The sequence below is a fragment of the Neolamprologus brichardi genome, chromosome 1 (assembly GCF_056152115.1).
Source record: "Neolamprologus brichardi isolate AB-2024 chromosome 1, ASM5615211v1, whole genome shotgun sequence".
NCBI classification, from domain to species: domain Eukaryota; kingdom Metazoa; phylum Chordata; class Actinopteri; order Cichliformes; family Cichlidae; genus Neolamprologus; species Neolamprologus brichardi.
The window spans coordinates 26540834-26555605 of record NC_142104.1 but is presented as its reverse complement, the minus strand read 5'-3'; the positions used below and the strand labels follow the sequence as shown (position 1 = coordinate 26555605).

General features: G+C 40.5%; 1 protein-coding gene across 2 annotated transcripts in view; it reads right to left on the bottom strand.

The window, feature by feature from the left end:
• The window catches only part of nhsb (Nance-Horan syndrome b (congenital cataracts and dental anomalies)), a 57003-nt gene extending 47976 nt beyond the window's left edge, over positions 1-9027 (bottom strand). For both annotated transcript variants that reach the window (XM_087839945.1, XM_006780412.2), the window contains exon 1: positions 8430-9027. In XM_087839945.1, the coding sequence (XP_087696071.1) occupies positions 8430-8709 (280 nt within the window). In that variant the 5' untranslated portion in view covers positions 8710-9027. The remainder of the gene's footprint in view (positions 1-8429) is intronic.
• Positions 9028-14772: the final 5745 nt, after the last annotated feature.

Genomic DNA, 14772 nt, shown 5'->3' with positions numbered 1-14772 from the left:
AGGCTTTCAGAGTTCAGCAGGTCAGGTGTGTATGTTATGCCAGTGTGTGTGCATGTGAGAGAGAGTGTGCATGTATTTTCATGTTTAATTGTGCTTATTTTTGTGTGCAGCTGTATGTGCGTGTTTACCAGCTAGCATAGGAAGGCAAAACTGTGACAGATGTCTGTGTGTGTTTGTGTGCTACTGTGCGCGAGGCAACGGAATCACTCCAGCCAAAATTAGCATAGAGGTAATTGGGCCACGAGAACAGAAAATGTGCAGTGGTGATTTTACTCTCCATGACATAAGAGACTCTGAGGAGTTGAATAAAATACATTGTGTGTGTATGTGTGTGTGGTGTGTGTCTGTGTGTGCGTGTGTAAGTCGAGGACAGCCGGGCGCTCTGTTGTCTTGTGCAGATAGTAATAACAACACAGTATGGCGTCACATCCCTTTCTCGTGCTTTCCCCACATGTCGTGTCCACATGTTTCTGTGGCAACATAAGTGGACATATGCTGACCATATGCTTTGGTTTACTTGTTGTAGCTCGTCTGTATCTCCAACTCTCTTTCTTAGTTCTTCCTATCTCACTCACCTTTTATTCTCACGCACCATGTGTTTATATACTACTCTGTATTTAATCATTAGCTAATATTAATCTCTGGCTCTCTTCCACAGCGTGTGTGTATCCTGTCTTCCCCCCCTCAGTCCCAAGAGGTCGTGGCTGATGGACAGCTGGAGGTTTCTTCCTGTCAAAACTGAATTTTTCTTTCCCACTGAGGCCAAAGCACTTGCTCATAGGTCACATAACTGTTGGGGTTTTCTGTAAGGTGCTGTAAGGTCTTTATCTAACAGTATTAGTAATTTTATGAAGTCCTCCCTCTCTGAAGCCTCCTTTTCACTTAAGATCTTTTATGTTTCTACCTGTCCTCGCACTGATAATTGAAATGAACGTGTCCATGTGTAAAAAAATTAGCTTTCTGTAGGTTCTGTGTCACTAATTCACATTAAACGAGCACAGTGATTCTCGTTTAATGTGCATTAAACGAGAGGGATGAACTATTTTCATATGCATGCTTAAATGCAACTCTTAAACATTACAGAAGTAGGCCTGTTTGTTTCAGCTGAAGCTGTTTACCCAACACACATACAGACCATTGTCTTTCTGCTGCACTGATTGGATGCTCTCCCAGAATAATCTCTTTTGAATGCATATTGGCAATAATTGGTTTGACTGTGAAAATGACATTTTTTAATGTCACAATCTTAGTTTAAACAGTTAATGCTACACTACGCTTGCCCCATAAATAAACTCTGCTTTTAAGAACTTGAATTTTGTATGAAAAATATTTGGACCCTAGCTGGACTGGTTAGGGTAGAAGGACGACACGCTAAAGCACACTTGTAGTGGATCTTGCAACATAGATGCAAACCAAGGAACAGGAAAACAATTTTCATTCAAGCAACTGGACAGCATCTTCAGTACCCTCTTCTTACAATGTGCCAGCTTCCAACTGTAGCTTATCTCTGACTTAACCACCAGATTTTGAATATGCTAGAAATTATTCTCATAAACATGCCGGCATTGTCAATACAAGCATACTTCCATAATAAAAGTGTGACTTTAATAACTTTACACCACTCATGTCTCCCATTTTTGTGGACACTCTTTATTAATACTATTAAGAATTTGTCATCATTTTCTTTGATTTCTCCTCATCTCTTCTTTTAGCTATCAAACTCTCTCCTCTCCTCTCCTCTCCTCTCCTCTCCTCTCCTCTCCTCTCCTCTCCTCTCCTCTCCTCTCCTCTCCGGCTTGTAAGTGTCTGCGTGAAAATCAAAGTGCATTAAACATTAAATATGCTGTCAAGAGGCAGAAGACTCTCCATGCTGCCGATGATGGTGAAAGTAGGGCAGTGAGGAAAGAGGTATAGATGGAGTGGAGAAAGCAAAGGAGAAGAAGGGGGATGAGAATGGATACAGACAAGAAAAGATGGAGGACAGAAAAAAAAGGAATGAGAGAGGCAGGGAGACAGTCACTAAAAGCTTTGCACACAAATCATCACACATATTGAACTGGGAACATCTGAATCGATGCATCTGACTTGGGTTGTTTGTGGTAAGGTGTGAGGCAGACAAACGGTGCCTAGATGCAGAGTATTCTGATGTGCAATGCATGTTTGAAACCAAATACCTGCACTGCTCCGAGAACCACACACTGAATGGATTAAGCCTGTAAACCAGTAGCACCCTATGACGTTGGTCAATATCTCTAAGTAGGTGATTTTCCATTGTAGGAATTCAGGCCACCGGACTTGTGGGGTGACGATAGCTTTAAGAAAGGTTTCAACCATGATGCATCTCAAAACAGTGCATGATTGTAACCATAGATCTGTTAGACCACAACAACATCAGCAAACAAGAGAATGGAGCCAAGTTTTCAGTTTTTATCATCTAGCTTCTAAAAGATTGCTTGTTTTCAAAAATGGCACTTTTTCCAAGTTGAACCAATCAATGTTGAGCCCTGCTGAGAACTCATCCAATCGTACTAAGACGTACCTCTCCTAGAGTGGTTATGTTTTCCTCCATAGATAATAGTTCATTCTGCTAGTTTGTTTATGAGTTGGTTAATAATAAATACACATTCAAACCACTGAGAATTACTGTGTACTGCCAGGCTCTCAGTCTCTCTCTCTGTCAGTCGCTCTCCTCAATTTATCTCAAACAAAGAGATGCTGTTTGCTTCAGAAGCGACCCTAGTTTTAGTTGTTAGAACGACTAGCGACTTAAAATGTACGACACGCATTAGAGAGAAAGGGACTGACTCAGCTGAAAGGTTAAAGCAGGCCTCCCTCTCTGTCCTCTGTTACTATGCAGACTAGCGAGAGATAGAGCAGCCTCCCGCTGCCACAGGCCATACGCTCTGAAACTCAAAGTCAAATTTGCTTTAATGGCATACCACAAAGAAACTAGTGTTGCCAGAGCAGTACAATATATTTGCCACAGTCCCCACAGTCCAATATGCTCACATTAAAATCCCTTCCATCTTGTGTGTAGGTGTGTGTGTGTGTGTGTGTGTGTGTGTGTTCAGTGGAGAGTGTATGGTGTAGATTACTACTTAACAGAAGATCCTGAATCCAAACCAGTCAGGGTATGTGAGCCTTACAGAGGTGAACTGCACTTAACTGTAATTCTCACAGCATTATTTAATTAATGTACATAATACATAAGTCTGGTCTGCCAGCATTCACACATTATTCCATTATTTACCCCGAATGCTTGTACTTGTATCAAATATGTAAATATTAATTTGGAATTTGTTATTTTTTAAAACACATTTTGTCAAATAGTCCATTAACTGAAAATACTGTATAGATGCTGTCTGTTCTTAATATCACTTTTCTGACCAGTTATATTAGTTCTTAATAACTGATTAAGTCTGATGCTGTGTGCTGGGCAGGTGATTTACATTACAGTATTAAAGAGTTTCAGTGCCTTTTGCTTCACCTGCTGTACTGTAAATGGGGCTAATCAGGGTAAGACTGTTGTACCATACAGAATTATTTAACAGCAATATCTGAAAAATTAGATACAAGAGGTCCAGAAGCTGCTCAGCTGGCTGTGGAAGCTGTGAGCGATTTCACACGGACATTTGAGTTATTTTTTTAATGTGAAAATTTGATTGGGGAAGCTTTGATGAGTGATAAACAATATACCTGAAGTACACTATTATTATGCTAGACAGATAAGACTGTCTTAGGGAGGATTCACACAAAAGCATTTTGGGCTTTGACTTTTTTTGCTTCTCATTCACTTTAAAAGGGGGGATGTCTCGCAATGCTGAAGTGAATTAAGGATCCGTTGCTTTGCTTGAAATTGTTGAAAACTGTTGAAGCACCATTGCAGGCATCAGCCAATCACATCTTGTTTGTTGTGATATATATCCACAGATGGTTCCATACTCAATGATGGTTTTAGTGTGCTCTGTAATGTCTGTTCTCTTACCATTGCTGGTATGGATTCCAAAAAAAAAAAAAAAGTGTGTATGTATGTATATGTGTGTGTAGATATATATGTATGTATGTGTGTTTGTCACTATGTAATTATTATTGCCTGTTACCTGTGAGCTGCCGTGGAGATGCTTGCTTGTTTTTTGTTGATGAGTGAGTATAGGGGTGGGATTTAATAAGTTTTCTTCGTCCCACTCCTTTTCAGGTAATTTTTGTTTTTTGTTTTGTGCACTTTATGTTCAATATATGTATTTTGTTGTGCCTGAAATGAATAAATAAATGAAATGAATGAATGAACAGAGAGTGTCATTGGTTGACTGATAACACCGTTTGGCATCAAAATGTAGGAGAAGGTGATCACTGAGGGAAATAATCAACCTGCTGTATATAGAGATGTCACCATAGCCAATGCTTACAGTACCGTTTAATAGAAAAATGCAACAGTAACTGTATTTTTTTATATCAGGCAGCATATGTATCAAGGCAGCAGTTCTTCCACACTAAAAGAGTTCTATCCTTAAATACTGAAGAAGAACAAGATTAAAGCCCACAAGTACCAAAGAAAGTAGAAGACAATTACTGCAGAAAGGCAGAGTTAGATATGGGATATGGAAGTGTGTTTTGCTTGGGGAGTTACCAAGGAATGATAACTGATTTGTAAAAGGCAATATACAAACAATGTGTTAGTGTTTTTTGGACTAAGACAGGAAATACTTCTTTAGCTACTCGACCAGTATATTTTTGATATTTCGATGACCCTTGTTGTATAATTACTATGCTATTGCTAACTGGTATTTAAAGGTAGTCTATATTCGGTCAACAGAATATAGTTGCTGAACGATCATGCCAGTAAAGACCCTTACCCTGCCACCCCCCCAAAAAAGGTGTATTAAAAAATGTGTGACAAGTGTAAGATGTATAGGATAAAAATGTATAGGAAAGAGGACTTAATTTATATTGGCTTCTCACATGACATCATGTGCACATTTTTCAAAAGCTGTCTGGCATATTAGATCAGATACAGCCACTGATCATGGGGGCAAAATGGGGTTCCTGGAGGCTGCTGGCTGTCACTAGGTGAAATCAATTGCAAAGAGGGTGCTGCACCATGAATTGCCTTGTCCTTTGTAGCAGATTGCTGTAGTCACCTATAAATTCCTATGGGAGACACCAATTTGTCTGTAAACACTTAGTAACTACCAGCCAAAGATTATTAAAGCTTTAAAAAATGAGACACAACCCAGAAATAAGAGAATTCGCCTTCAAAGTAAAAGTTGTGCGTTAGTGCTGCAACCAGTGCGTGCCATCTCTTGTTTGTGTTGGAGTTTTCAGTTTCACTCAGACTTGGAAATTATCTGATTGCAGTGTCTTCCATACAAACTACAGGTGACTACATCAATCCGCTACTGACGAAAGCAGTCACAAAGAGGTGTGTGTGTGTGTGTGTTTATTTGTTTGTATCTGAGTTTCACTGAGTATCACTGAGCCTTGGGCTGCCAGTGAGATACTTAAATCTGGCACCCTGAGTCCCAGGAAAGTACAGACAGCCGTTACTCCAATCTGACATCCTGATGGCCAACAGTAAAAATATCCCTCAGCCTTAAGCCGTGTTCCCATATAAAGTGATATCCCTTTTGTTGCTGACATCTAGTTGCTACTGGATATTCCAGGCGTGGGTGCTTACGTAACCCTCTGGTATATTTCGCAGCCTGTCACATGTCAGTCAACAGTAGTTCTCACGCCTAGTTTTGCTCACCTCAAAGTTAAATAAGTGATAAGTGCCCATTTCCCATCACTAGCTATTGTTTGTCCTGTTATTGCTACAAATCCTCAAATTTCACAACAATCTGTTATCTCTGGTTGTCACATCTCCACTGGTTTCCTCCTCTATGATATTCATACATTTGCCATGAGATTCCCCTGCATGATTGGCTTATCCCTCAGTCCATATGTACAGAGAAGGAGTATCATAAGCGCATTATCAGAGCAGCGGGAGTTTCAGTCCTCTATCAGTGCGGAAAAGCAGCACTGAGCTGTAGGTCACCTGCTTTTCGTTACGCATTATCAAACAAAAGAAAGTTGTACATTTGCAAGTTAACACCACGTGCTAGTGCCAACAGATGACAACAAGTACAGACTGTTTAATTATGTTTTGATCAGTGTCTCACACAACGCAGGTGGTCTGAACACCGTCTGAAGACTGCCCACTGCTATGTTCAGGATCAATCCAAGTTAGCACCATATTGACTCCCTGGAATCTTGATACGCTCCACCATCAGGTGGGGAAACTGTTGTCAGCGACACTGAATCTCCGTCTGTGTTTAAACAGTGACTTTTACATCCTCTGGGTTATTGCTTCTGTTTTATCAGTTTTCAGACCATGGAGCCACTTCTTTGCATAATCTCTGCATAATAAGAATATGATCATAAATGATGCCAGTGACTGGTAAGTTCAAAACAATACTCTTGTGGGAAATTAAATATCTAAGGATCAGAAAGGGGAAAATGTTTTACAGTGTATATAACTGGGCAAGATATCTTTAACATTTTAATTGTGTGATAGATTTGTAGGCATGTAACACTGTACGAGGGACAGTTAAAGAAAAAATAGAATACGGCATGGCATCATTCAGCTGTTTTGCCAAAGTTGGCCACATTGCACTGGAATTCTCAAACAACAACAATTCAAATGGGGAAGAGGAGCTCAAGTTATATTTTTATTATAGTGTATGCACATATGAGCAGCAATTTCGTTTTTTCTCTTGGACGCCTAAAATTGCAGCATATAAAAAGTTGATGTCAACATCTCAGGTTGTCAGATTTAAAGAACATTAAAGGGCCAGAAAGGGTAAAACAGCATTTCACAATAGAGAATTTCTAGTTGACAGCTTGAGTGCAAAGACTTTTCAAAACTCTGACGGTGGTGCATGTTTAAAAAACAACAACTTGTGTTTGATGTCTTGACTGGATAGGGGGATAAAAAAAAGCCCAATCCACTAAACAAATCAGTCTTCTGTGCCCATCAAGTATGTGACAAGTTTCTGGGTTTAGTGCTGCTTGTGTCAGGTCTGAAGAGTTTCCATTATGTAGAGATGAGTTTACTGTTTAATCATGTGGCACAACTGAACATATTTTCTGTCTTGCTGAATGTGAGACAACCAAGCCTTATTAACAAAAAACAACACAGCAGAACAGATTCCCATGTAATACAGACATGGCCGCCGTACCACACGCTCAGAGATGTGTGTTGAGGGGGTTATATCTGAAGAGGGGTGCTTATGTTCCTACAATCAGACCCCCACCCACCCCCAAGAAGCTCTTATTGTCCCCACACTATGATAACATGCAGCAGTGATGAGTCCCAGCGTACAGAACTGCCCTAAAATCTCTGAAACGAACCTCTAAAATCTCAAGACGTATACTGACGGCACTGCAGAGAACATAAATAATATGTAGCTGCTGCACAGAACGCTCTGTTACAGTCAGTTGCAGGCTCTCTCATCGCTGCCAATCAGGCGGGTTTTCTTTCTGTTTTCTGTTTTTTTTTCCTTGTGAGATCCGCGGAAGCTGGAAATTAATGCAACGCCTAAAAATATAGGCGCGATCGCTCCACATTTACCCTGCAACATGGACATCTGGATTCATTATTGATGCTGTGTTGGTGCCGCTGCATGTGGAAAGGGTGGGTTTGGCGCACGGGGAGTCGTCTATGAAAAACCCATCTCTCTCTCTTTCTAACACACACACAGATAGAAAAGCACAGACAAACACACACGTATCCCCCCCCCCCCCTTTTTTTTTTTTTAAACAGATACTGGAACCTTAACTTCATGCAGACTGCCCTGTTCACACCCTCTCTGAGAGAAGGAGGCCTTGTTGGGGGACCGGGAAACACGGCCTGAACATGCTTCAGGTGTGCGCTTCCCGCAGTAGCGAGACTGCGATGCTGAGCCAATGCAGCGGCAACACACGCCCCTCCGCTCCGCTTCTCGCTGCCTGCTTGTCAAAACACACACACACACACACACACACACACACACACACACACACACACACAGATTCCCCTCCACGTCGAAGGACACACACACAGAGACGCGCGCATCCGAGTTTCCAACGCCACATAAATGTGCAGTCAACACATCTTGCGTTGTGAAACATGCATCTGGATGGGCAAATGTGCAAACGCACTCGTGTGACACATTTCAATGAAGGTGGGGGTGCGAGCGCGGCCGAGTCTACGGCGGGCGCGCGTGCAGCTGTGTTAAAAATATATATAAATATATTTTTATTTTATTTTATGAGGAAGGGACACTAAGAAGGATTAGGGGACACATGAGGGATGTTAATGTATGGAAACCAAAGCCAAAACGCTCAGGTGTAAATTATGGAGCGATTTCTCCCCATAATATGGGGGTATGCACATGTGTTCGTCTACTTACGCACAGCCTCCTTTTTGGGGTCTAGGGCACTGGCAGTCTGCTGTATCTGGCCTATTTTATTCTGAAGGACCCAGACCCGTTGGTTGGTGCTAATGATGTCGTTTTCCAGCTCCTGAAATAAGGAGCAGGCGTGTCGGGCCAGGTCGGAGAGCTGTCGCAAGGTCCGGGAAAGAACCACATTGCTGATGGCACACAGGTCCTCGAAAAGCAGACCATCATCATTGGGGATCGGGTGTCTGCACAGAAGCTGCGGCTCCACAATCCTTTTGGCGAATGGCATTTTGCACGCCAAAGATGATGAGGGTTGTAAGCCAAGCGTAAAATCCCGCTGCCTAGAAGTAAAAGGTAAAAGGGTAAAACGGACAACATCCAAATATATAAATCCACGAGAAGCCCGATGAGGTTCAGGCCGTCTGCGCGTTATCCCCGGGCGTCAATCCAAAGTTCCCAGATTCTCCTTGAGATCCTCCATCCTGCTGCTGGTTTCTGGGGATCATTCACACTCCCGCTCACACACGCACACACATGCACACACATGCAGGACACAGCTAAGCCCAGGTCAGTGGTGTGAGGATGCGTGTTGAGTCTGCGATCATGGGTTGCCTCCGTCCAGCGTCAAATCAGCCAGAGCGAAAAGGAAATGCCGCTGAAAGGTTTCAAAATAAGAATCTGGGACAACGAAGGTAATAGAAAATCACTAAAAAGGTGTCGTCAAAATTAATGGCAATTACACAGGATACAGAGGTGGATACGACAAAAAGTGAAAACATGTCTTGCAAAGCCCTGTTTTTAAATACACAAAGGTTACTTCATAAGCGATCTCCGCGTTTGGAGCTTTTATTTTTTAGGCCTTCCCTTTTTTTTCCGCCCACATTGCGGTAATTCTTCTGGTATTTGATGCAACCTGGCTCCGTGGCCTGAAGTATGTGCAGGCAGAGAAGATGAGGGAGAAGGCTGAGGTAAAACCCGGAGATGCAGATATGAGTAGATGGGGAATGGTCGTGACAGTCGTGCATGTCAGCAGACACTGAAAGATGATAATTCTGAAAAATATTAATGTCTTACTTGGCCTAAATGCAGGTGATCAGGTAAGTCTGGGGAACGTTTTCAGCATCCAAAACGTCTTGAAGGCGATGTTCGGAGCTGGGCACACAAGTTGATATAATTTCTAAACTCATTTTAATTAATAACATTTCCGGTGTACTGAAAAAAATTCCACGGGATCTAATTATTCATGAAAACAGCTTTTTCTAATTTTATGAGAATATCTTACAAACTTAAATAAGTAATTAAGTATCTATACTGTACTGAGCAAAGTTTCATTTACATACAGTGTCATTAAACGGGCCAAAAGAATTTCAATAAGGAGAGATCACTTGGAAGGATTGAACACGATTTATTGAGATAGAGAAATTAATGTATTTGGCAATTAGACTCTGATGACCCATCATGGCAGAGAAGAATCTCAGTGGTGATAGGATTTAGGATCTGACACTGGAGGTGGTGGTAAAATTGAAGCTTGGATGGAGCTCCTCTGACTGAGGTGTATTCAGCACTTTAGCTGTGTTTGATTTTTAACACAATGTTTCTCACAACTCTCTAAACCCCAAATATAGCTGGAATATAATTGTCTCTTGGCGCCATTAGGTAGTGAACTCCAGCTCACACTGGGGCACTTGGCAGCTGAGTGTGGAGCGGCTGGGGGGAGAATTAGCACCAGTTCTGAGGCCATGGCTCTGCCACGTTTGCCTGTGGCCACTGGTGTTAGATGTTGGCAGAAAGAATAAGATTGTGGATGCAAGCTGCGGAAATGAGCTTCCTGTTTGTGAGGAGGCGCTAGAGCTGCTATTCCTACAAATGGAAAGGAGCCGGCAGACGTGGTGCATGCGCCTCTGAATTGAGGTGTTTTGGGATATCCTATCACAAGAAGACCTCTGTGCAGAGGTTATACCTCTCAGCTAGTGTGGGACCAGCTTCGTGTCCCCCAGAATAGCCAAAGGAGGTGGGTGCACCTAGAGAGGTCTGGGTGTCTCTTTGTAGACTGCTAGCTTGTGTCTTAAATTAGTATCAAACTATATTTCCCATTGAACAAAGAACATGGTGTTTTGTTATGTCATTGTAATCTGGAGTTGTTGTTTAAACAAGTTACAGTTAAGCTTTGTTTTTCTGATACCCACCCCCCAAGAAAAAAATGCATGCAAAGACTGAAAACCACAATTATAGATAATGTGGACACAGTAGGTAATGAATATAAACTCACAAACTACAAAATTAAATTGTGTGACCATGTTGCAATGCACACGTCACTGCACAGTATCTTCTCATGATGCACTGAGGCTCCAAATTCATAAACTGTTAACCCTGTACACCTCTCCAAAAAGTTTAACTACAGCAGATCCTCTGTCAACCTATTTTTTTTCTTTTTTTGCTGAATTTCTGTTTCCAGTATGCTAAGCCTGCCCGTTGTCTGTTTCATTCACAGTGATTAGCCTATAGCCTCTAGGCTCAGTCTGTATATGGACGTGTGCAGTAAACCTGCTGTTGCAGCAAATTTGAGGCAGTGCAGATTAACAGGGACCTGTCACGGGCCTCTCTCCGAACTGCCAAGAAGACAAGAATGCTACAATTGTTCCCTATACAGTTATGCATTATATCCTTTATTATTATTTATAATGAGACAGTTTTTGTCATGGAGATCAATTCAATCAATTAGACATTTGAGAAGTATTAAGACAGGGATATGTGTGAGAGTAAACTCACACATCTGCAGTCAGCTAGTTTATCAGTTGAAGTCACTTAACTCTGTCATAAAATTGATAATTAGATTAGATGATATCTGACCATAACAAGTCTTTCTTATGATTTGATTATCACCTGGAATAGGGTAGTTTTACTGTGTCCGAACATAAACCCTATGTACAGTCCGTGGTCTGAATTTTTGTGTCATCACGGAGAAATGCTTTCCCGGAGACGTCTAAAATGTTGAGAACTAGCACAAAAAGCATGTTCAAGAACTTTGGCAGGTTTGTCCTCATGATGGTTTTGCAGCTACCTGAGATACAGTTACAGAACTTTACAGGTTTCCACAAGTATTTTTTTCTTTCCCAGTCATTAAAAAAAGTTCCTGGTTTCAAACATAAAAATTAAATTACGTTTTTTTCTTTGTGTGTGTGTGTGTGTGCGTGCGCGCGTGTGAAAGCATTGTCAAAGTGAATTGCAAATCTTTACATCCTGCACACTCAGCATTGGTTTGTAGCTTTATCAGGCACGTGCAGAGAGGGGGCTAGAGGGGCTTGAGCACCCGCCCCTTTCCTGATGGGTGCCCAAAGTGCCCTTTTGTTGAGGCAACTTTTTTAAAAAAAATTATTATTATTATTTTAATGTGTGTGTGCGTGCGGAGTCCTGTCTGTGCGCCTCAACAATAATATTTAACTATTAATCACAGTTTTGCTAAATAAAAGGATCTGGCTTGCATCAGTCACATGATCACATTTAACCAATGATCGCCCTTGACTGCAGAACGCGCTGGTTACAAGCCGGGAACGAGCTCACAAAGAGCACACGCATTTTTTGCGGTCCAGAGCTGTAGGAGAAACACAAGTTAACTCAGAGACACAGACTGATGCGACAAAACCAGTAAGTAGGTGTACAGCGTACACTGTAGTGTGTAGCACACAGGAGTATTAGCTTATTACGTACACGTTGGTAAGCTGTCTTGTTGCAACTGACGAACTGAAACAAACGAGCGTGCTGTGTGCAACAGCGCGACAAACATTACCTGTCCTTTTATTAACTGCACAAGTAGTGATGGTCATAGCTGCTGGCTACCTGTGTAAGGCTGTCATGGGTCTGTAGCTCTGTCACCGTTTTAGGGAACATATTTAGTTTTAAAGTAAGTTTAGTAAGTTAAAGTAAGTAAGGCTTTTCCTGCCTTTCTGGAAGGATTATATTTCACTAAAAAACGATCTAATATGCATGTCCACATAATTATGCATTATTATAATTATAATATATTAAAAAACACACGCTGTATTTTAAAGAACATACATTAAGAAACAGATTATATTAGATTTATATTTTAAATAAGACAAAATTTGGTTTTTACAGCAGTAAAATGATTTTATCTCTACAGTTCCCCCTGCACAGAGTGGATAGTGAAACAAATGGAATCATCATAATGACATTATTTCATATTTATTACTTCTCCCTCCTCATTGCTTTATTATTGTAGCTCTAGTAATAAATAATAATGTAAGGATTCTGGATCAGCACCGTGATGCCCATAGTATATACAGTATTCTGAAGAAGGTCTAAAATGTCACTGTGTGTGCGTGCATGTGTGTGTTTTATTTAGATGGATTAAAAATATATATATTACTCATGATATAACATTGTCCAGACATGCCTGGTAAGGACATGAGGAGGGAACAGTAGGAGCTGTGTGAGGCTACTAAAGGCAGGGCTATAACATTTTTCTGTCATCATTTTATTATAGATTAAGTGTTAGGTGTGGATAATTAGATTATAGTTTATTGCAATAGCAAGTTGTGCCTTGTTCTCAGATAGACAGCACGTGGAGAGTGATATATGAAAAGATGGGATGGAAGGAAGAAGAGAAACAAAGAGTGATTCACAGGCAGAGCCTAAATTATTTCTCACAGTTTTTTTGTTGCCTTATGGTTCCAAACGCTGTCACCAATCTTTGCATTTTGTTATTATCTCATGACACTTGTTTAACCAGCTACCATCTCTCCTATGGACTTTTTAGTGTCTACAGTCTCAGATCAACACAGCCCTGCCCTTCCCATATTAGATTCTTGATGAATGTGTGTTGTTGTTATTCAGCCTGGTTCAATGTGCCCCTTTTTAACTTTGAGCACCCGCCCCTTTAAACCTCTCTGCACGGCCCTGAGCTTTATTGTCCCAAATTCCCATTTTGTACTTCCACAGACTGCGTGCCCTAAATAAGGTTTGGTGGCGTAATAATGAAACAAACGGTTCACAGATTTTTAGGGTTCATGAGGATCTAAATAGTGTTTAACCGCGAGACGGAAAGAATTTCTAAGTGCTGAAAGTACTGTAATGCCGCTAGTTTCCATAGGAGGTCACTGTTGCACCAGTGTTTCAAATTACTGCTAAGGTAGAAACATATATTTGGAAACTGCCACTTTAATAGCAGAAGTAAATAACAAAGGTAACATTCAAAATCAAGCTTTCCTCAGAATACCCCAAGTCTCAACCAGAAAGTCTTTTGAAAGTCGAATTTGCTGCTGTAACAATTCAGACGGCCTTTATCTTGTTATTTTCCCGATGTTTTAGTCAATTATTGATTGGTTTGTAGCAGAGAAAGCCAGGAAGTATTAAATAATCTTTGGTGTTAGTAATAAACATAAATATGGCATAAACTTTGTCCTTATGGCTGATTACTTATCAGTATTTAGGGCCTAACAGTGCATGACTTGCAATTTTATCTATTGCTTGGAAATTCGTCACCAACTGATAAAGTGGTTTCAGGCTCATCTAAAGCTACTGTGTTCTGTTTTTCTGCTTTACATGTAAAATTACCTCAGCAAATAATTGCATTTTAGGGTTCTGAGATTAAAAAAGCACATAAAGCAACAATAATCCCATATGGAATATATATATATATAAATCTTATAAAGTTTGTATCTCTCTTCTGTTGAACTTGTATGAAAAGCATACAAGAGTGAAAGCAGATATAAGATCCCTTGAAAAATTATATAAATGAAACTTGTATGTTTTGAATACTTCCTAAAACAATATATGAAAGTAATGAGAAAGTGGCCACTTTGATGAGTAAATCATATAAGCCTTATATAATATGAAGCAAGCCAAAGCTGATGCAAGTCTTTTATAAGTTTTTTCTATTTCTTTTCCAAATGGGAAGTAAAATAAGCAACATGAACTTAATAAACTTATTAAAGACACAAGAAAAAAGCCAAAAAGGAGAAGTAATAAAGAGAAGTAATGATAAATAATGAAGTAAAACAAAATGAAGTATACAAAATTAAGATAAGACTGATGTCTTGTTCATAACAACAACCCTTTCACTTCGAGCCAAAGTATATAAAACCTTTGAGGAAGTGGCCCCATCAAAACAGCACATTTTGTGCACATGTAACTAATTGTACAGCTTCTTGATAATTATCAAAGCGAATCTAAGACTTCCCCTCTTGTGAAGACAGCCCACTGATGTTTGCTGCTTCTCTGAAACATTGTATCTGTAAATGAAAACTCAGATACACCCTCCGTTATGGCTCTACTGTCCAAAGGCCAAGGCAGCACAGAAGGTTAATGAAACTGTATAACAGAGTCCTTCCCT